At 43.0% G+C, this 24,647-nt stretch overlaps 1 protein-coding gene across 6 annotated transcripts in view; it reads left to right on the top strand.

Annotated features, from left to right (window-relative positions):
• Positions 1 to 24,647, top strand: part of LOC120960789 (uncharacterized) — a 134,501-nt gene that overhangs the window by 40,120 nt on the left and 69,734 nt on the right. For all 6 annotated transcript variants that reach the window (XM_040384397.2, XM_040384396.2, XM_040384395.2 and 3 more), the window contains 2 exons: positions 6,747 to 7,247; positions 7,330 to 7,570. In XM_040384397.2, coding sequence (XP_040240331.2) covers positions 6,747 to 7,247; positions 7,330 to 7,570 — 742 coding nt within the window. The remainder of the gene's footprint in view (positions 1 to 6,746; positions 7,248 to 7,329; positions 7,571 to 24,647) is intronic.

The following is a 24,647-nucleotide window of genomic DNA, read 5'->3' as shown; positions in this document are numbered from 1 at the left end:
TTTGTCACCGGCTCCGGCTACGTGGTACTCAAATCCTGAAAAGGCCGGCATGATCGCGTTGGCTATTACGCCAATAATAATAATAATAATAATAAAAAGAACTTAGCATAGCAGTCCACACTCGGGGAAGTTGATTTTGTTTTGACTTTGGTGCTACCGGGTCTACCGCTGAGGCGCGACAAATGCACGGAATGCACTCCACCAAAACATGAACCTACCGATCCGAACCCATTCCAAGGCATTGCCGGTCAATCGGCGTCACACATCATCTCTGCCATCAAACGTGTCAAATCCTCATATACCCCTGGCCCAGATGGTATACCGTCCGTTATCCTAAAGTGGTGTGCTTCTGCGCTTGCTCCCTCGCTGATGAAGATTTTTAAGGAGTCCCTGAGATGTGGAACCTTTCCTGCCACTTGGAAATCTTCCTGGATGACACCCATCTACAAGAAGGGCTGTAAGAACGATGCTGTAAACTATCGTGGCATAACCTCACTCAGCGTGTGTGCAAAGGTGTTCGAAATGCTAATCTACGAGCCATTGTTGGCCTCGGCCTGCAACTATATTAGTGTGAATCAACATGGTTTTGTACCCAGGCGATCTACAACGACTAATCTACTAGAATTTGTTAGCAAATGTCATAGATCTATCGATAACGGTTTACAACTAGATGCTATTTATACGGATATCAAGGCAGCATTCGACAGTGTATCGCACTCCATCTTGCTAGCGAAACTCGACTTACTTGGTCTCCCAAACCCTGTGATAATGTGGCTTAGATCGTACCTTACAGATCGTCAATATTCTGTGAAGTTAGGCCCGTACATGTCAAGTCCAGTGCATGCATCTTCTGGAGTCCCGCAGGGCAGCAACCTGGGTCCTTTGCTGTTCCTTCTTTTCATCAACGACGCGACATTGATCCTTCTGGCTGATAATCATCTACTGTACGCAGATGACGCGAAAATTTTTCGTGTTATTCGTGAACCAGAAGACCACGCCCGACTGCAAACTTCCTTGCATGAGTTCCAGTGTTGGTGCAACCGTAATGCTTTATCCCTATGCACACATAAATGTGAAGTCATCACTTTCAGTCGTTCTCGCTGGCCATCATTGTATGAATATGCGCTTGATGGACAGTCCTTGGCGCGAAAACTATGTGTTAAGGATCAAGGTGTTTTGCTCGATACAAAACTATCATTTAAGGATCAGCTGGATCACGTAGTAGCCACCAGCAATAGAATGCTAGGACTAGTTAACAATATGACTCGCGAGCTTAATGATATACCTTGCACCAAGGCGCTCTATTGCTCACTTATCCGGTCGTTGATGGAATATGTAAATATCGTATGGTGACCAACTGCAGCGCGTCCGTTAGCTTGATTGGAATCAATCCAGCGCAAAATTTCACGATTTGCACTTCGCTCATGGAACCAAAGGCTCGATTACCGGACTAGGTGTTTACTACTCGGGCTACCCACCCTAAGTGAGCGAATACGAAAAGCCAGGTTGTCGTTCATCACGGGACTTCTCGACGGCCGTATTGACTCTCCGTCACTACTGGCTGCCATCAACCTGTACGTTCCGGCCAGGCCGCTCCGGACTCGGGCAATGTTGGCCCTCGACGACCGTAGAACGCAATTTGGCTCCTCTGACACGTTCCTACTTATGTGCCGTGTTTTCAACGCAGTCAGTGACGCTTTTGAGCCGAGGATTTTGCCAACTGAGTGTAATGATCGTGTTTCTGTGTTAAATTTGGTTCCATAGTGCACATTTTTATGTTCTATGTTATTGTAATCCATTGTAAAGAACTCATTGTAAAACATTGCTAAAATGGTTCGAGAGGGCATTATTGTCCATCGATAGACAAATAAACATAAACATAAACATAAACATGATAACTACTCCAAACCAAAAAGCCACCAGCTTCTGGACAGACAGGTGCCGCACCATACGCGCACCGTAATAAACAAATCCAGAATCCTCTTTTGTATGGATTCAATTCAAAATGTTGTTTCCACTTGCGTCCGCTAGCTGAATTAGAAATAAATGTGCAACAAATCACACGCACGTTTGCTTAAATCATGTGTCTTTTTAATACCCCCAACAGCAGAGCCGGTCGGAAAGATGGTGGTGCCAATCCAATGCTTGTGTTGTAGCTCAGGTAGCGAGATCGAAAATGCATGGACTTTGTAGTCGCAGCGGATGAAAATGTACGCATCAGAATCAAATAGTTTTGGGGTTTCCAAACGCACACAAACACGCTTGCGCAAATTCAAACACACACACACACACACACACACACACACACACACACACACACACACACACACACACACACACACACACACACACACACACACACACACACACACACACAGCACCAAAGTCAAAACAAAAACCCTTCCCCGAGTGTGGGCTGCTCTGCTAAGTTCTTATTAGTATTATTATTATTATTATTGGCGTAATAGCCAACGCGATCATGCCGGCCTTTTCAGGACTTGAGTACCACGTAGCCGGAGCCGGTGACAAACCCCTTGCTACGGCGGACGGTTCATACGCGGTTAGAACCCACGACGGGCATGCAGATGTGCGGAATGATGGCGGTGCCGCGGGACCGCTCCTATCCAGCGTGCAACTTGCATACTGCCACACTGTTTCCTGCTCGATGCATACGCTGCAGGCAGGGGGAAGGATGCACCTCCGCGATAAAAAAACACGGCCATGAACCAGCTGCGGTCCTGACGATAGGCGGACTAGGCGGTAGCCGAAGATCTCTAGTCTGTAGTATGCCGTATGTTTACAAGTGGACAGAGTATTAGCGACAAGGGCCCCCGGAAAGATGGTCGTTGGGGCCCCGTGGTTGGAGAACCATTCCCCCCCCCCATCCCCCTCATGACGGCAATAATTTTAGGGCCTGTGATCGATGATCTTAGGGGTCCCATGACCGAAGCCCATCCTCCTCCCTCCCTCCGCGGGCAATTTAAGTATACGTTCAATCTTCCAACAGCTGTGTCTCAGTACCCCCTTCTCCCGGTCATCAGTTACCATTGACAGGGGCCACAACTCGTCTTTCCGTCTTTCATGAACACCTTCCTTTCTTTGACCGATGGATCATAACATTCCGGAAGAAAACACATTCGGCAATAATTCGGACAGTTTTGCTCACAAACGCACACTCGCACCCATGCGCAGTCGGCTCAGGATATCTATGTAATCTACAGCATACGAAAGCAAAAGCTTAGGGTAACAAAGTTATGCTTACAGGGTTTCACACTTTATCTCAAGACCGCGGGACCCCTTCCCGAATCTGTCTTAGCCAAAGCCAAGACTGCGGTATGATGCTTGAAAACGTTGATGATACCTGAATTCATCGGATGCAATGCTGAATCTGCGGCACATTTCTCGAAACACACTGGTCCGCGCCGAGGACATGCGGTCGAATATTTTTTTACACGGATAACCCTTGTGTACATCAGTGTACTGAAAACAACCTATTATTTTTTTCGTGTTTTTACAAAAAAACATTATTTAAACAGTTCAAACTACTTTCTTGACACTTGTAAATATTTTAATTGCAGAAATATGCATTCACTCATTTTATTAAATTGTCTTTTTTGGTAAAAACACGAAAAGGATAATTGGGTGTTTCTCATACACTGATGTACACAAAGGTTATCCGTGTAAAAAAAATATTCGACCGCATGTCCTCGGCGCGGACCAGTGTGTTTCGAGAAATGTGCCGCAGATTCAGCATTGCATCCGATGAATTCAGGTATCATCAACGTTTTCAAGCATCATACCGCAGTCTTGGCTTTGGCTAAGACAGATTCGGGAAGGGGTCCCGCGGTCTTGAGATAAAGTGTGAAACCCTGTAATGCTTAACACGTTCAGCACGATGACATGTCCCAGGGACTACCAGTGAACTTTCCAGGATGCTGGTTTCACAATCAGCTTGCGTTCTTGATGCTGGCGGAACGGAAAGTTGATGAAAATCAGCGCCGGGCTGAACGTGTCAATGCGAATTAGGGTTCAGCGTGTTGCACAGCAAGCCCACCAGCGTAAACTAGCGATTCCTTAATCATTTTTATATTGCAGTGTTTGAACTCATTGCGATTTTGTGGTTTGATTTGTGAAAATGCAACTTCATCGCCGCAATGTTTGTTAACGGCATTTTTAGGCGCCACAACAGCTCGCGAGCATTGACCACACGCGAGAAAGAGATGACGCTATGGAAGGAAAAAGCACGGACGACGGCTGACAGCGATTGGCCGTCTGACGCACCAACACATCCAAACCTTTGACAGCGCGCTCAGGCGAGGGGTATGAGGCGGAGCCAGGGACGGCCAGCTCGACGAGCTGCTCGACAAATTTGCCGTTGGAGGGAAAAAGATGGCTTGATAAAATTCTCCGAAGGGCATGATTTCTTCCGTCGCTTTGCGCAGCGGGAACTAGCCTGCATAAAGAACTCTAACCTAAATTACAAGCGAAATAAATAATGAAATCAACGTATAGCTTTAAGTAAACCGAGACAACCCGTTATAAGGTAACTGGCTTGGCCACAAATGGCTTGCAAAGAAAAATTTAAGTTTATAAGCTTAGCTCAATTTTAAATAAAATGAAATGTATTGCCATCCCTAGGATTCCATTTGAGCGTCGCACATTTCCGTTACCGACGGATTCAATGCCCGTGTATACACGCCGCCCACGGGCCTGCTGATGCCCGAATACAGAGGCCATATCATACAAATCTATCTTCACCATTAACATACAAATATACCAGTCGAATGGACGCCAGAAACGCAAGGAAGCAGACTTTTTCGGCAGATTTTGTATGACCTCACGTGTGGACGCTCGTGATACCAGCCAATGTATTTAGAAAAAAAAACACTAAACCAATCGTTCACTTTTTCAATGACGATAATCATAGTGAATTACAAATATCTTCTCGATACTAATCAATACAAAATTGTTCGTATATGACATTTTTTGCAGCGCATTTGTGGTCATGGAACCAATTTTTTCACTTTTCATACAAATCGTATGGAAAAGAGTCTCCCGCATAACGTGTTTTTCGTATAACGAGCGAATTACTGGAAAATATTAATCGTTATGAGGAGTTCCACTGTACTTTGATGATTTGATCGTTCCCCGTTCACGGCCTCATTCTATCTCTACTTCCGTTGTTACATATAACTGAGAATGTTTTTTCATTAACAATACTAGCAATCATTGGCACAGATTTGTAAATCTGGCGCGCATCCCAAACGGCTTGACGTGGATTTCGCTTTGTTTAAATGAAGCAACTTCTGTTACAGCTCTGGATTTATTGAATTGTATTTAAGATTTTAATTGGGTTCTCCATTACGATTTCTAATTCCCGTAATTTGTAGGGTCCGTCTCACGACTTAATCACCTTTTTCTATATATTTTTCGATCGTTTCCACATATATTTTCGGTATCGTCTTATTGGACATTAATACAATTCAACCAAACAAATATTGATAACGCCAATAAATCGCGGGAGCGAACCAAAACACTATGGGAAGCATCCAAACAATTCCGGGACATCCCCAAAAAACCTTGGAAACCCCTTGTCGAATATCTTATCTCTCTCTTTTAAAGCAGAATCGGTATAAACTGACATGTTTAGAAGAAAACGAATGATAGAATGATTGATCCATCCAAATGATTTGGATGATCTTTATAAACGAACTAGAACACAAGCACGTACCCGTTACAAAGTTGTGTAGTGTGCTCCAATATCTTCAAATAACTATAAAAAAGTGTCATGTAGCACCAATAGCGACCGTATTACAAATAATTAAGATGACCGAATTCTATCAGAACTGGTCTTTGTTCTGCACGATGAGAACGTTTTGAGTAGGGATAGGGTATTACAAATAACAAAGATTGTTTGTTTTGTTCCTAAAGATATACGCATCATGTGAATGCTAAAAGGTTCGTCTTTTTCGGCAGTTGTGGGGAAAATAATTGCAGTCCAATTCTAGTATCGTGCGAGCGAAACTTATTGCTGCTCATTAATATTATCCATCGGATGACATCAAAATTTTAAGTCTAGATTGAGAACTGGACACCAAATAAACCTGCTAAACGCGCTACAACGCGCTGCTTGCTGTTAGAACTATAATCACTAAGTCATAGGCGTAAAGTTGCTTCCTGTGCGTTAGGTGCTAAATTGTTAGTCGGAGAAATTGATGCTCCTAATCTCTTAGGTAAATTGAATATTTACTAGGTGACTAGGTGCATAAGTCGAACTCTAAGAGACCGTGATTTTTTGCGCCTGAACTGCGTGGGCATTTCTCCAGTGACAATGATCCTATCCTCGTCTGAATGAGAAATTTAAATGAAAGCTATCACTTATTTGATTTAAATTTATCGACCTTAAACTATAAAAGCAGACTGCTTCTTTTGTATTCGGCGAGTAGAACATAAGTTAAATCTAAGATAGTGTCTAAGCTAACTGGATGACCATATACATATTCATGAAACAAATAGACTAATAAACAATTCGTGTACCATCAATTTATTGAGCCTTTACATTTTATTATGATTATTCATTACCAGATTAAACCATGCACCGAATTTTATAAATTAGTTTGTTTAATTAATGAACAGCGATTCACCAATTTCTAGAAAAAAATTACGATAAATTCTGATATCAATGGAATAATATTTGTTGCTTTGATTGATACTTAAGAAAATAAAATTTTGTTACTTTTTTATAGATTGAAGATCAGGCGGTGGACCCAAATCTACGTGATGGTGATGGTGCAACACCTTTACATTTTGCAGCATCGCGAGGACACTTGAGCGTGGTGCGATGGTTATTAAATCATGGTGCCAAATTGTCACTGGATAAATATGGAAAAAGCCCTATCAATGATGCGGCTGAGAATCAACAGGTCGAATGTTTGAACGCATTGATACAGTATGGAAATAAAAAAGAAGGTAACAGAGTAGAGTCTCAGGATAATCAATTGATGCCTAGTCAGCACCGCTATGCATTAGAAGATGCCTATCAGTCTCAAGCAATGCCAGAATCATCAGCAAAACAGACACGAACGCGTAAAGCCTTGGTTGGGACTCATGCACACGCTGGAAAGGCACTCACTGCTGGTCATGATTATAATCACCATAATAACACGATGAAATCGTCAAAATCTTCGACGGGCAGCTCAGATTCCGAGCCATTTTATTTACATCCTCCAACTATAAGTAAAACAAAGGTATGAAATTGTTTTCATCAATGTAATGAAGTGTTAAGTGGTTTGTAATTAAGTATTTTAAAAATATTTTCACACGGATTAGGATGGTCTGTATTCTCGCCTCACACCAGATAGCTATTATGACCCAGTGTTATCAAATGATGGAGTCTATGTGAATCCTATGCGTCATGGGTCCACAACGCCACCCAGCCCGAGTGGCAGTGTTTCTGGAGAATCCTTTTTTTTGCACGACCCCCAAGATGTTATTTACAACCGTGTCAAAGATTTATTTGATGCAGATATTACTATAAAGGAGGATAATGTCAACAACAATCGATCAATAGGTATGTAGAATCATTTTTTATTCACAATCAAATTTGCAAACAAACGAAGCATTTCAAAACGATGTATGTTTTCAACATATCATAATTACCTAAAATTAAACATTTTACTTACTTACTTCAACGGTGCAAAAGCTACTTTGCGGACCTTTATTGCAAGAACGTTCGAATATTAGCTGGCATCGCGAAAGAAATGGTTTAAAATTAACAGTCGTTAAAAATTAACCAGAGTCGTTAAAAATTGCTAGAATTTGGCATCGCGATCGCATTGAGTTCATTTGTTAATTTTAACGACTGGTCCTATGCCGTCGTTAAACAAACGACTGTCAAGAGCGTATGCGATGCAAATTAACAGTCGTTTAATTATACTGCTCGATTTTTTCCCCGTGTTTGCCTATATGCGATATCGAGCAGTCGTTAACTGTTTTGACGGTCGTTTATTTTAACAGGAATGAACAACAAATGAACTCGGTTAAACCAAAATGAACTTTAAACGACTGTTAAAATGTATTCATTTATTCGCGATGCCGGCTATTGTCACGTCATCTCGTCATCTCAACTCATACGTGAAAGAATTCCTCTTCTTATCGAATCATCTTCCTATCGAAAGCGGCTAAGAGGGTTTCGTCAGATTTGGATAGTGTCCATGTCTTAGAGGCGTATATAGCTGTATCTTCATCTTCTATTTGGGGTAACGTCCTACGCAGACATACCGGCCTATACAGGCTTTCGAGACTTAATTCATTACCCCGTAGTCAATCCTTGCTACGGGGGGACGGTCCATTCTGGGCTTTAACCCATGACGGCAATGTTATTCAGTCGTTCGAGTTGACGACTGTACCACGGGAACGCCCCCTGTATAGCTTTATATAGGTGCAATATAGTCCCAGCTTCGTCCATCGTGACAGGTTCTTTAGAATAAACTTCTTTCTCAGATTGAATAATTGCCAGATGGCAACCAGTATCCTTGTGCAAAATGCAGCTTCCATGTTGTTGTCGTTGCTGACCTTTGACCCTAAAGAGGCGAATTCTTAGACTATTTCAAAAGTGCGTTCACATAACTGTTCTTAACGCCTACGTGATCTGCTGAATGGTTTTCCGTTTCGGAATCCTATTTGATGGTTTCCAATAATTTTTTCGATGTGCGGATTAAGTTTCTCCTGAAGGATCAGGGAAAATATTTTGTAGGCGGAATTCAACTCGGTAATACTGCTGTAGTTGTTGTAGTCCAATCTGTCTCTTCTTGAGTATGGGGTAGATGATGCCGAGATTCCAATCAAAAGGCATCGATTCGCTTTCGTTGATGACGATATCATAGTTAAATTAATCTATCTTTACAGATAGATGCCAGTCGGAAAATCGGAATTCGGCATGCTCAATTCCGATTTGCTCGAGAGTAGATTTTTACTGTCAATGTCGGTAGAGCGGGATCGCGCAAACCCCTACGTTGTGTTAATTTTTATGTTTTACTTAAAACTGCTTTAATGAAGAATTATAACGCGAAACTTGTGTGTGCTTACGCAAAGCTGTAGCTCTTGGTGTGTCGGTTCTTGTATCACTTCGATCGATCTTTTCCCGCTATCCTAATCGCACCAATACATACAAAACAGAAACTGTCAAATATACGCACAGTCCGATATAAAACGCAATTACGTGAAACGCAGTTGAAATATTTCAATTACACGGACTATGGGTAACCGTAACACACATTCCTAAACAGAGCATTGCATTTCTTGATAATGATGAATAAAAACAACAAAACTGGGAAACAACGAATGATTCTTTCAGATGAAATTAAATAATAATTGTGAAAGGTGACAGAACAATTCTATCACCTTATTACACGTACGAGAGGTATTTTTGTGCCAAAGTCTAAGTTTGACGGATAAATGCCAATCGAGAAATGACAGTATTTTCCTCCATCTAATAAGGCCTTAACGCTAGCGTAACGTAGAGGTCTTAGCCTTACTTTTACCGTTTTGCTATTTCAATTAATTTTCCAAATATTGAATATATAAACCCAAAAACCAACACTTACATTTTTTTACTTCTAATTTGAATTATAATATATAAAAGAAAAATTTTATCATCATGATGAAAGCTCGTGATGACAAATGCAGCTCTTCTTCTTCTTCTTTGGCACAACAACCGCTGTCGGTCAAGGCCTGCCTGTACCCACAAGTGAAGTGAGCTTGGCTTTCAGTGCCTTATTGTTACCATAGCAGGATAGTCAGTCCTATGTGGGGCACGGTCTATTCGGGACTTGAATCCATATGACGGGCATGTTCTTACGTAGCACGAGTTGAAGACTGTACCACCAGACCGAACAACTGCAGTTACATATTTAATAATGACATGGGATTTCTACACATATTTGACTCTATACAGTTTGTTTAACATTTATGATGCACTTATGTTTGAAATCTGACAAGCTTCTCGCATTTTTAATTTTACTGGGTTATTCCGTTGAATCTCTTTGAAAAAACAAAAGAGTTACTTTGAGTGGTACTTTTTGTCTAGTACTTTGAGAATGCAAGCTAAGTACCTTTGGCTCATTAGTCCTGCGTATGCGATGCCGATGGATGTCGGAACTCCAAACTAAGCTCTCCCCCAGATACTCACATTTTAAACATTTAACATTAAAAAAATAAAGATCATGGTCTGCTACAATCCACTGCTCTACTGACATCCATTGCAGAATATCTACGTAACTACATATCTACATAACGGCAGACGGCGTACGTCGACTGCACCCCAGAACTAACCTTATAATGCGATTTTGTAACCTATGAAGCCTTTTAATTCGCCCCTTGTTGCCAAGAAGTAGAATGGACGAGCAAAAGTCTAAGACAACAAAATCGAGCAGTTTTTGAGCTCGGTTTCTAGCTCGCTTACCGCCGAAACCGATCGAGAAAGCGAGCAGAAACGTCCGAAGAACCGATCGAAGTTCTTGATTGATTGAAGCGTATACGATCGTTCGAGAGAGCGCGCTGTCTGTGTTTATCTCTTCTTGAGAAAAAAGCTCCGGTACGCAATCGTGTTGGCGCAAAAATCATAATGGCCGAAAAATATTTCACACCGACGTTCTTTTTCTCCCCTCCTCTCTCTTCACCATCCTTTCACTTCGCTTTATCATTATTGGTTCTTGCTCTCTAGCTATATTAAGCGGAAGAATGAAAAGTTTTCGATCGCTTTGCGCAGCGGGCAGGCTGAAATTTCAGCCTACGAACTTAAAACGGAAAGGGCCCCAATTATAGATTCCTTCTTATCCATCAACACCTTCCACCTCGCTAGTCAAAGCAGTCTCACAAGAGTGTCTTTGCCAGTATCCTGATTGCTCTCGGATCAACAGCTCGTTTCTGTATAGAAATTGAAAAAAAAATGCTCCTTAACTACTGTCTCCAGCACCTTTCCGAGCACATACAACATGTTTACACTTTGTCTCTTTTTCGTTTAGCACGTGCAAAATCCAAGGTATACCATCTACTAGTTTCTCTAGAAATAATTGTCTTTTCTTCAACCAGCACCTTGGTTTCATTACCTGTTTCAATTAGTTTCATAACAAGTCTGCAGCCTCATCAAAATCAGATGCACCACACTGCAAGTCTTGCGACTCATTATTGCAAAGAGCATGTTTCGAGTACCTAATCCAGCATTTAACATTCCGTTGAATCGTTTTACAACGCTCATCGTTTATCTTTAAAACAAGTGTTTTGTGACCCGATATTTTTAATAACGGATCAGTAGTGTCTTTGATCGAGTCTGTACTACTGTAAACCTGATCAATCAATGTCTTGCTCTGCTTATAAATTCGTGTAAATTCATTGACTTTCTAGTTACACTGAATCCATTAAACTTTTCAGTTTCACTGATTTTTTAACATTTAACCAGTCAATATTTAAACCACCGACGACAATGTTTATCTTACTAAGATTCAAAAACCTGTCCAACCATTTTCTAAAATATCTACGAACCTCGAATCACTCGCAATAGGTGATTGATATAATCACCTATTCGATATAATCACCTAATATGATCATTGATAATTGCCTACCGTCATACCCCGAGAAACTGCTAGGGAAAGTCAGGGTTGGTTCGACACTGTGGGTAAGATTGACACCTTGCCGTTTTAATATTTATAGAACTTTTTAAAGAAAAAATATGTACATATTGTTTATATTAACTGTCTCGAATATTTGAGTCACATTTCATTGATCAGAAACCTGTCAATTGTCAAAAAACAACAAAATAAGCACATGGAGTTTCTGATTGTCAGAAACTTGCTGTTCTACTATATGGAATCTGATTCCATGCTATTTGTGATGAAATTTTTGTTCTTGCTTGTAACTTCATTTCTTTCGCATATTTCAATAATGTTTTGTGATATTTTTTTCACAAAATTGGTACGAAATACTCTGTTTAACTTCAATAATGACGAAACTGCCATCAGAGTTTTTTTTAAGTTATAACCAATGTGTCGAAATCGCCATGTGCCGATATTACCTCATCATGGGGTCGATCTTACTCGCAATGCAGTCTTGGTGAAACATAAAACACGCTTTTATTTTTATCAAAATGTCATCGAAATCGATCCAGTAACCGTAGTTTCTCGTAACATAGCCTTTTGTAGCTGATGGTACATAATAGCCGGCATCGCGAATAAATGAACACATTTTAACAGTCGTTTAAAGTTCATTTTGGGTTAACCGAGTTCATTTGTTGTTCATTCCTGTTAAAATAAACGATCATCAAAACAGTTAACGACTGCTCGAAATGACATATACAGGCCTATTATATTGCGTTCGGCATTCGAGAAGATTCACTCGCACGTTCATTATGTTTATTTTCGTATCGTTTTGCTAGCGACGTTCCGCTTCGAGTAACTCATCGGCAGATTCCAGTCGATGAAGTAACCCGCTGCGCAAATTCGAGCAGTTTCCAGCGCAGAAAATGCACCAAAATCTGCGCTGGCCAGCGCAGATTTTGGCCCGTTCCCCGCGCTGGACTTCAGCGATTCCTGCGCTGGGTCGAGCAAGTTTTGCGCCACCTGCTGGCGAAATGGACGAACTATTTATGGAGGCGTAGCAAAAAAAACGGTCAAAATAATTTAAAAAAATTGGCGCCCATTTTTTGGTCCGCTTCTTCTCCCCCCTCGCCCTGCCTTGCCTTACTTGCGCTTCAGCCCGTGCCTTCCGCCGCCAGCTGATTGGCTGTTGCGGTGTATGCGTTGATACTCATATGTGCATTGCGGTTGTGTATTGTTATTGGTGGGTGTTAGCATTTATTAAGTTGTGTGTGACCTTGAGACGCTGTGGGAGAAGCTGGATTGGGATTCAAAGTGTTATCGGTGTATTGATGGTTTATTTTATTTCGTGCCGCTGCTGATGAGACCATTCCATGCCCCTGCCAATCGAGGGTGAAGAAGCCTATTTAAAACAAGCGTAGGAGAACGTCGAACACTAATCTAATATTTTTTAATTTGAACATGTTTGATGCTTCAACGACCTTCTAAGCATCATGTAGCACAGTGTATAGTGGCAATGAATTTTTTTTTTAATGTGCTGAAATCCGTCTCGAGTTTTTGGGTCTCGTCACACACACACACAGCGCGGGGAAAGTGACCATTCATTCTATCATGTCGCGATTCCCCACCCCGCCCGGCGCTAGAGATGAGGATGCTACAAGAAAGCTGAACCAACCGTTCTACCGATAAGGTAGCCGTAATCGATCATGCGTGGAGGGGGGGGGGGGGGGTGGTCTAGTGGGGGGAGGGGGAGTGCGTGCTTGCGCGACTTCGGGGGTGCGTGCTTGCGCGACTTCGGAGGTGCGTGCTCGCGAGCGCGCTTTCGTGGGTGCGTGCTCGCGTGCGCGCTTTCATGCTCGCGGGCGCGCGTACGTGCGTGTGTGTGTGCGTGCGTGCTGGCGTGCGCGCGTTCATGCATGTGTGTGCACGCGCGCGCGCGTGTGTTTGTGTGTGTGTGTGTGTGTGTGTGCGAGTTTGCACGCGCGTGTTTGTGTGTGAGTTTGCGCGCGCGTGTTTATGTGTTTGTGTGTGTGCGTGCGTTTGGAAACCCCAAAACTATTTAATTCTGATGCGTACATTTTCTTCCGCTGCGGCTACAACGTCCATGCATTTTCGATCTCGCTACCTGAGAGACAACACAACCATTGGCATTGGCATCTTTACGATCGGCTCTGCTGTTGGGGGTATCAAAAAGACACACGATCGAAGCAAACGTACATGTGATATGTAGCACATTTATTTCTAATTCAGCTAGCGGACGCAAGTGGAAACAACATTTTGAATTGAACCCATACAACAGAGGATTCTGGATTTGTTTTTTACGGTTCGCGTATGGTGCTGCACCTGTCCGTCCAGAACCTGGTGGCTTGTTGGTTTGGAGTAGTTATCATGACGCCGATTGACCAGCAATGCCTTGGAATGGGTTCGGATTGGTAGGTTCATGTTTTGGTCGAGTGCATTCCGTGCATTTGTCGCCCCACAGCGGTAGACCCGGCAGCACCAAAGTCAAAACAAAATCATTCCCCGAGTGTGGACTGCTATGCTAAGTTCTTCTTCTTATTATTATTCTTATTATTGGCGTAATGGCCTACGCGATCATGCCGGCCTTTTCAGGACTTGAGTACCACGTAGCCGGAGCCGGTGACTAACCCTTTGCTACGACGGACGGTTCATACGCGGTTAGAACCCACGACGGGCATGCAGATGTGCGGAATGATGGTGTTGCCGCGCGACCGCTCCTATCCAGTGTGCAACTTGCATTCTACCACACTGTCTCCTGCCCGGTGCATACGCAGCAGGCAGGGGGAAGGATGCACCTCCAGAGTAACAAAAATACACCGTCATGAACCAGCGATGGATCTAACGGTAGGCGGACTAGGCGGTCACCGAACATCTCTAGTCTGTAGTATGCCGTATGTCTACAATTGGACAGAGTATTAGCGATAAGGAAAGATGGTCGTTGGGGCCCCGTGGCTGGAGAACCATTTGCACCTCCCCTCCCCCCATGGCGACTACAATTTTAGGTGACCGATGATCGTAGGGGTCCCATGGGCACCCCATCTCCTTCCCCCCAATCCGCCGGCAATTTAAGTATACTGTTTAATCTCCCAACGGCTGTGTGCCATTACCCCCTCCGCCCGGTCATCAGCTACCATTTACAGGGGCCTCAACTCGTCTTTCCGCCTAGGGCCCCCGATTTCCCTACTCTGCCACTGTCATGAACTCCTTCCTTTCTTTGACCGATCGATCATAACATTCCAGAAGAGCATAAATTCGGCGACAGTTTTGCATACACACATGCGCAAACTGCTTAGCATATTTATGTAATCTACAGCATACGAAAGCAAAAGCTTAGGGTAACAAAGTTATGCTTAATGCTTAACACGTTCAGCACGATGACATGTCCCAGGGACTACCAGTGAACTTTCCAGGATGCTAGTTTCACAATCAGCTTGCGTTCTTGAAGCTGATGAAAATCAGCGCCGGGCTGAACGTGTCAATGCGAATTAGGGTTCTGCGCGTTGCACAGCAAACCCTCTATCGTGCGCTAGCGATTCCTTAGTCATTTTTATATTGCAGTGTTTGAACTCATTGCGATTTTGTGGTTTGATTTGTGAAAATGCAACTTCATCGCCGCAATGTTTGTTAACGGCATTTTTAGGCGCCACAGCAACTCATGAGCATTGACCACACGCGAGAAAGAGATAGCGCTATGGAGGGAAAAAGCACGGACGACGGCTGACAGCGATTGGCCGTCTGACGCACCAACACATTCAAACCTTCGGCAGCGCGCTCAGGCGAGGGGTATGAGGCGGAGCCAGGGACGGGTAGCTCGACGAGCTGCTCGACAAATTTGCCGTTGGAGAGAAAAGGAAGGCATGATAAAATTCTCAGAACTCCATGATTTCTTGCGTCGCTTTGCACAGCGGGAAAAATCGGTACCGTTCCGCTGCGCAAATTCGAGCAGTTTCCTGCGCAGGAAATGTACCAAAATCTGCGCTGGCCAGCGCAGATTTTGGCCCGTTCCTCGCGCTGGACTTCAGCGATTCCTGCGCAGGCCTGCGCCGGGTTAGCGCCATCTCTTGGCGAAATGGACGAACTATTTATGGCGGCGTAGCAAAAAAAAAAATGGTCAAAAAATTTAAAATTATTGGCGCCCATTTTTTCGTCCGCTTCTTCTCCCTCCCTCACCCTGCCTTGCCTTACTTGCGCTTCTGCCCGTACCTTCCGCCGCCAACTGAGTGGCTGTTGCGGTGTATGCGTTGATACTCATATGTGCATTGCGGTTGTGTATTGTTATTGGTGGGTGTTAGCATTTATTAATTTGTGTGTGACCTTGAGACGCTGTGGGAGAAGCTGGATTGGGATTCAAAGTGTTATCGGTGTATTGGTGGTTTATTTTATTTCGTGCCGCTGCTGATGAGACTATTCGATGCCCCTGCCAATCGAGGGTAAAGAAGCCTGTTTAAAACAAGCGTAGGAGAACGTCGAACACTAATCTAATATTTTTTAATTTGAACATGTTTGATGCTTCAACGACCTTCTAAGCATCATGTAGCACAATGTATAGTGGCAATAATTTTTTTTTAATGTGCCGAAATCAGTCTCGACTATTCGGGTCTTGACACACACACACACACACACAGCGCGGGGAAAGTGATCGTTCACTCTATCATGTAGCGATCCCCCACCCCGCCTGGCGCTTTGGATGAGGATGCACAACAAGATAGCTGAACCAGCCATTCTACCGATGAGGTAGCCTGAATCGATCATGCGGGGGTGGGGGGTGCGTGCTTGCGTTCCCGCTTTCGCGGGTGCGTGCTTGCGTTCGCGCTTTCGCGGGTGCGTGAACACGTACGTGCATGTGTGCGTGTGTGTATGCGTGCGTGCGTGCTCGCGTGCATGTGTGTGTGTATGCGTGCGTACAGTATCGGACATAAAGATAGAACCCTGGGGTTTTCAACGCAGCATGCACCTGTTGGGACAGGTTTAGGTGTGGTTTGTGTGTTTGTGTTTGTGTGTCTGTGTATGTGTGTCTATGTGTGTGAACATGTGTGTGTGTGTGCATGTGTGTGTGTGTATGTATGTTTGAATGTGTATTGGTGTGTGTGTGTGTGTGTGTGTGTGTGTGTGTGTGTGTGTGTGTGTGTGTGTGTGTGTGTGTGTGTGTGTGTGTGTGTGTGTGTGTGTGTGTGTGTGTGTGTGTGTGTGTGTGTGTGTGTGTGTGTGTGTGTGTGTGTGTGTGTGTGTGTGTGTGTGTGTGTGTGTGTGTGTGTGTGTGTGTGTTTGTGTGTGTGTGTGAGAGAGTTTACTCGCGCGTGTTTATGTGTGTGCGTGCGTTTGGAAACCCCAAAACTGTTTGATTCTGATTTTCATTTCATCCGCTACATTTTCATCCGCTGCGGCTACAAAGTCCATGCTTTTTCGATCTCGCTACCTGAGCGACAACACAAGCATTGGATTGGCACCACCATCTTTGCGACCGGCTCTGCTGTTGGGGGTATTAAAAAGACACATGATTTAAGCAAACGTGCGTGTGATTTGTTTCACATTTATTTCTAATTCAGCTAGCGGACGCAAGTGGAAACAACATTTTGAATTGAATCCATACAAAAGAGGATTCTGGATTTGTTTATTACGGTGCGCATATGGTGCGGCACCTGTCCGTCCAGAATCTGGTGGCTTGTTGGTTTGGAGTAGTTATCATGACGCCGATTGACCGGCAATGCCTTGGAATGGGTTCGGATCGGTAGGTTCATGTTTTGGTCGATTGCATTCCGTGCATTTGTCGCGCCACAGCGGTAGACCCGGCAGCAACAAAGTCAAAACAAAAACCTTCGACGAGTGTGGGCTGCTATGCTAAGTTCTTATTAGTATTATTATTATTATTATTATTGGCGTAATAGTCAACGCGATCATGCCGGCCTTTTCAGGACTTGAGTACCACGTAGCCGGTGACAAACCCCTTGCTACGGCGGACGGTTCATACGCGGTTAGAACCCACGACGGGCATGCAGATGTGCGGAATGATGGCGGTGCCGCGGGACCGCTCCTATCCAGCGTGCAACTTGCATACTGCCACACTGTTTCCTGCTCGATGCATACGCTGCAGGCAGGGGGAAGGATGCACCTCCACGATAAAAAAAAAACACGGCCATGAACCAGCTGCGGTCCTGACGATAGGCGGACTAGGCGGTAGCCGAAGATCTCTAGTCTGTAGTATGCCGTATGTTTACAAGTGGGCAGAGTATTAACGACAAGGGCCCCCGGAAAGATGGTCGTTGGGGCCCCGTGGTTGGAGAACCATTTGACCCCCTCGCACCCCCCCCCCCCCATCCCCCTCATGACGGCAATAATTTTAGGGCCTGTGACCGATGATCTTAGGGGTCCCATGACCGAAGCCCATCCTCCTCCCTCCCTCCGCGGGCAATTTAAGTATACTGTGGTAGATTCGGAGACTGTCACGGTCGCCATGTGGTAGGTTCGGCCGCGCTTCTCAAACCGTTTCGGTGAGTCAATGCGCGGAGCACAGTGAAAGGGTGTGGGACGAGGAAGGGGATCGTACGGAACGCGACACCAAAATGTAAACACATTTGTCGCGTATCGGTTACGTCAACCTGTTCACACTTACGCTAAGTTCGAAAAGAAGCACTTGCTTACGTCGGCAGAATCGCGGACTGGATCGACCTTGCGCGTCGAGTTGATGACCGAGGCGAAATCGGACACCGTGGGAGAAGTTGGGTGGAACTAGTGCAAACGTGCACTTTATTTCGATGAGGGTAATGCTGATCGGTCAACTGACTGAACAGCTGATAACCAAAAATGATTATCAAATTGAGCAGAGCCTTCGGCGGAATCTGCAAATTGGTGAGATGCACCAGAACACGAGTGATCTACGTGTCTATGGAAGGTGAACTGACTTCGCCATCAATTCGAGCTTTATTTATAAGAAAGATGGTGTGAAAGTTGTGACACATTTGGCAACCAGATGTTTGTCAAATGTGAACTTTCATTTGGTTTTCCGGGTTTGGGTTTTTACAGGTGTTTCTTAAATTATACCTAGCGTGCCTGTGTTTTATCAACTATCCGTGCATTGTGGATGTAGCGAACGTTTTCCTGTTTATGCCTGAGTTTTACGGAAGTTTAATTGCTTATCTGTGGCGCGTTTTCCTTATTTATGTTCTGGGGTAAAACACGAGAACGTTTACGCTTCTGGTGTTTAACGTTTCTTTACCTGGCTGCTGGCTATGCGCTTGCGCTTCTGGTGGTTAACGTCTTTTTACCTGGCTTTTGGCAATGCTAAGTTAGATGTGACCTACTGTTAGTAGTAAATCTGCTACAATACGTTCAATCTTCCAACAGCTGTGTCTCAGTACTCCCTTCTCCCGGTCATCAGTTACCATTGACAGGGGCCACAACTCGTCTTTCCGCCTTTCATGAACACCTTCCTTTCTTTGACCGATGGATCATAACATTCCGGAAGAAAACACATTCGGCGACAGTTTTGCTCACAAACGCACACTCGCACCCATGCGCAGTCGGCTCAGGATATCTATGTAATCTACAGCATACGAAAGCAAAAGCTTAGGGTAACAAAGTTATGCTTAATGCTTAACACGTTCAGCACGATGACATGTCCCAGGGACTACCAGTGAACTTTCCAGGATGCTAGTTTCACAATCAGCTTGCGTTCTTGATGCTGGCGGAACGAAAAGTTGATGAAAATCAGCGCCGGACTGAACGTGTCAATGCGAATTAGGGTTCAGCGCGTTGCACAGCAAACCCTCCAGTGTAAACTAACGATTCCTTAGTCATTTTTATATTGCAGTGTTTGAACTCATTGCGATTTTTTGATTCGATTTGTGAAAATGCAACTTCATCGCCGCAATGTTTGTTAACGGCATTTTTAGGCGCCACAACAGCTCGCGAGCATTGACCACACGCGAGAAAGAGATGGCGTTGGCGGAAGATGGCGGAAGGAAAAAGCACGGACGACGGCTGACAGCGATTGGCCGTCTGACGCACCAACACATTCAAACCTTCGACAGCGCGCTCAGGCGAGGGGTACGAGGCGGAGCCAGGGACGGGTAGCTCGACGAGCTGCTTGAAAAATTTGTCGTTGGAGGGAACAAGATGGCTTGATAAAATTCTCCGAAGGGCATGATTTCTTCCGTCGCTTTGCGCAGCGGGCTACTAGTAAGTTTACATTTGCAAAAGTATTGCAATCAGGGGAAAACCTTAAGGTGTCGAAACTACCCTTAGTTCCCCTACATTGAGAAAGCAATTGCCTTCCAATGACTCGTTTAAAATCACATTAAGGACAATATCACTTCTGGCTTAAGCTCTAACACCTCCTGTGTGACGTGAATGACATAAACACGACATATCGTTTTATATAAAATTGCTCAAATGCCTCCTCCTTGATCACGTGGGTTTCAGACCAACAAAGGTTGAACTTTTTCTACTGCCTCACGAATCATAGCATATTTAGATGAAAGACCGTTAACATTGAAATATAAAATCTCTCTGAACCGCCGTAATTCCGCCCCTCCCTGCTATTGAGAATGTTGCATTCGTTTCACTACCTGTTTTTTATTAACACCGGACAGTCATCGCTATTAGCCGCATGTTGTATCTGTAGTTTAAGGTTCCTGGATGTGTTAGCTAAAACACAATTTACACATTTGAGGATGGACGTAGTACAATCCGACGTTCGGTGCTCACTTCTGCTCTTTGAACACGCTGTCTTATTTTGGCAGTCAGTGCTTTTATTGCTAAATTGACCGCATTCAAAGCAGCGCATAACGTGAATGGATCTAGAAATTTTACACCGATCAAAATCAATATTGATTTTTTCGAGTTTAACTAGATAGTTATCGGTTTAATGGTCGATTTTCAAACTCGTATTATGTTTCTGGTACTTGTAGATCTTACTTTCACACATTCCAATTACATTCACCTGTTACTTTGGAATTCCCTCGTTTTGAGGTTTCAAAATATCTACTTAGTCAGAAGCAGAATATGTTTCACTCATTCTAATTATTTTAACGCGTGTCATAGGTACGGATGTGGAATAATCATCTCCTAAAATGCCTTCTACTTCATTTCTAATGTTGTCTAAATTTGCCAGAGCAGGACACTGTACTTGACCGTCTCTACCGTAGCGGAATCCCGACAATTGCTGCTTTCTCGGATCTAATTTGGTGCGAAGGTCAGCTCGCAAGACTGCACCACCTTAGGAACAATTATTCTTCTGTTTCCTCTTTTGGCTCAACAACCGTTGTCGATCTAGGCCTGACTGTACCATTTGTGGGGTTTTCTTTCAGTAACTTTTGGATTACGCCCATTCAGTCCTACCGGCACGGTCTATTTGCAGCTTGAACCCATGACGGGCATGTTGTTATTAGGATGATTGTTTATCGTAGTAACAATAACCAGAGTTTTAATATGATTTCTTTATTTTTCCCATGGGCTCCTTCACATCGTTCATTTTCTCAATTTTGGGAGTAACTTTTTTGTTTCGCTCGTCAAATCTATTAATGGAGTCCTTTCCGTTTGAAGCTCGTAGGCTGAAATTTCAGTCTGTCAGCTGTTTGCATTGTATAGCAGTTTTCGAGCAGCTTTCTAAGTGAGTATAATATACAGGTGGGCTTATCCCAAGGTATATGAATTTAGAAGGCTGATTTTTATCGCTTCTACTTCTGAATGAAGATTGTAAGAGTGTTTTGAGTATTCGTCAAGCCTCCAGAAAGCTTGTTTGAACAAAAGTTTTCACCCATCCTGTCAAAAAGTGATATTCAAATTTGGTTATAAAACATGCTATGAGACCACCTGGACTACATGCACTTTGATTCTGAATTCCATCACCAGATCTCTTTAATGCACCTTGGGATAAATGTAAACAAACCCGTGTTTTCGAGCAGGTACTCGAATCTAATTCTTGCTTTTAGGCTCAAATTTTCTAGACTGAAAATCGCAGGCTAGTTTTTTGTGTGGTTTTGTATGGATTGTTTACATGATTTCAGCCTCCAACTGTCAAACTCCATACAAAAAACTACCTAGAATCGTGAAGGCCCCCAATAATAGTTTAAACATTGAGGTCTCCACTATTCGTTCTTTTTTTCGTTACCGCCCATGATTCTAAAGTTACTTCCTGCATTGTATTACTGGTTTGCGGAGTATCAGAAGTTGCACGCAAGACTGCCTTCGACATTTTCGAGGCTTCTATAGCAGCGGGGGCGACGTGGCTTCGTGGTACACTATCCGGCTGCGTGGTAATGAATTATGTCTCGAAAGCCTGCGTGGGCCGGCATGTCCGCGTATGACGTTACGCCTAATAGAAGATAGCAGCAGTCGGCAAACTTTTTATTCAAAGGGCCAAATTTAGTAAATGATCAAGAACCGCGGGCCAGGAGCAGGCTCTTTCATTTCTCCATCCTCTCACGCCTCAAAAAATATTGACGATATTCTGGGGATGATACAAAAGTCTCAACGGCTGAAAAATTATTAAAGCAAATGTGCATTCAGTAATTATCAAAATGCAGCAATACGGCCTTTTTGGACCGTTACTCCTGAATAAAAAAAAAAATTATCAAAATGCTTTATGGACAAGTAATGCCATGTCAGATGAATTGATAATTGATTCCTTAAGAAATAGCACTTTGACAATCGTTGTACTCGTAAACAACATCAGTGTGGTATCGTAGTTCTCGTTAAAACAACAGGCTTTTTTAATGTTCGTTTTTGCTTTCAAATACGATTGAAAATATCTCTAAAATATACAAAAAGGAAACCATTTGATTTGTATGAAATGAAGAAAAACAAATAGCAGAATATATACTGTCGCAAGAAAAATTTATGGACCTATTTCACTATATCTAAAACTTTGTATTGTATGTATTGCGTATGCGAAAGTCAAATGCTCTCTCATCGTAAAGTCGCATGCAAAACTTTAAATAAATTTATTGCAACCAGACTTTAGTGTATCTTATCTATATAAAATTTCGTATGCGACTTCTTTCATTCCGAAAGTCTTATTGACGTATTAAAAAACATTACGGTTGCATTAATAAATGAAAAAGTAAATGGGTTTATCATGGGTTTTACTTCAGCTACACTAACAAAAGGTTAATTGCACTTTAAATACAGTAGAACGTCGATTATCCGGGCAGCTCGGCACCGGACGGTTATCGGTTAATCGATTTGCACGGATAATGGTCCAAGAAATGTCAAATTCGTATAAAAATTATAAAATTCACTAGTTTTATGATTAATTCACTTTGAATTGATCGATTAATCGTTAGTAGAATATTATTTCATTCAATAACGATAGGCTTGGCAACTTTTCATGAACCAACATCAATTTCGAAAATACCACTAAACACTACAGAGCTGCACAAAAAACTGGTTGCCCACTTGACTATCGCTGCAAATGTACGCCGTACGTTTGAACAGCTGTCCCATTTATGCGTACGGTTAAGCCGCCCGCCGGTTAATCCGCCCCCGGATAATCGACGTTCTACTGTAGTACTATTATATCAATCAGCATCTGATTTTGTCTGAAGACAAAATTTGACACCTCTATCGGTTGAACTCTAACCATGATGGCCAAAAAAAACGAACCAACGTCGTTCAGAAGCGTACGCGATCAAAGAATGGCACCCTGTAGCGTCTAAAATGGACTCCGTACGGAAGTTTGTGGGCGTGACAATCTGATGACAGCTCCATAATATGCTGGCAAAATTCCCCTAGTCGATTGCAACACTCCCCTATATGATTGCAAACTTCTACAGCTATGCAAGCAACATTCGCCTCCTGATTTGCAACATTCCCCTAAGTGATTGGGTTATTGCCTGGGTGTGGGTGTAATACACCGACGGTGAAAAATAAACCCATAACTCCCTGTACAAACTATCGGGTCATCACTGGTTCCCACCACAGCGGAGCATGGAGAACACTCCATGCCGTGTAAAAAAACAAATACGGGCGAAATTTATAAAATTGTTGTCTTTTCGCTTACCTGTTATCAAACGGTAGAGAACGAGGCTTTGAAGAGGAAAACATATGAACGAGAGCAATTGATGGCTTTGCGTTAGGAAAACCAGGATGGAAAGTCGAGTTTTTGGGAAAAAGTGTCGCACAGCAAATGATGGTAGTGCTGACCTAAATTGTGCGTTAGTTTTTGCAACAATCGAAATTTATAAAATTGTTGTCCTTTACCTTACCTGTTATCAAACACCGGTACCAAGCGACACAAACATTACTTTATTAATTAGCTACTCTACCCTTCTCCCGGTGTCACATATAAATAGATAAATATAGTACAAACACCTATCTACACGAAAAGGATCGGTTACTGTCATCAGCACAGATGCTGTTGACCGCACCAATCTTGTGTTTTTTTTTTTACAAAATAATTTCTATTTTGGCTGAACACAATGACACCGAGGGAATCCAGGAGTATTTATGTACACACGTAGTAAAAAAGTTGAGCACTTAGCTCTATTTTACACAGTTTTTTTTTCACGTCGCAACATAAAATCAACGTCTAAAGTTATGACTAAAGTTGCAATGGGGCAAAATGGTATTACGCGAAATGTCAAAACACATCAAAACAAAGGGGCAAAATTGACCACAACATTGGACTTTAGGCTTTAGTTTAAGCTCTTGCATCTTAATAGAACTGTAAAAATAGATATTTTAGTTTAGTATTTAAGTTTTTTGTTGGATAATTTAGTAAAATGCTAGAATATTTCAATTATTCACGTGTTGTCAGTATTTCTTCTTGTTGCTATACATACAGTAAAGTTTTATTTTTGTAAAGCTATTATCTTGTAGCGATTTTAGCATATGCCACAGCATCATCATGTTGCTCCTATCAAAACATACTGATCATTTTGCCCCAAGTGAAACATTTTGCAAACTTTAACTTTAAAAATGTTCTTCCTTTTTTGGCACAACAACCGTCATAGGTCAAGGCCTAACTGTGCCACTAATGGGCTTGGCTTTCAGAGACTTACTGATTGCACATAGCAGGATAGTCAGTCCTACGTATGG

The sequence above is a fragment of the Anopheles coluzzii genome, chromosome X (assembly GCF_943734685.1).
Source record: "Anopheles coluzzii chromosome X, AcolN3, whole genome shotgun sequence".
NCBI classification, from domain to species: Eukaryota; Metazoa; Arthropoda; class Insecta; order Diptera; family Culicidae; genus Anopheles; species Anopheles coluzzii.
This window is presented reverse-complemented; position numbering and strand designations above follow the sequence as displayed.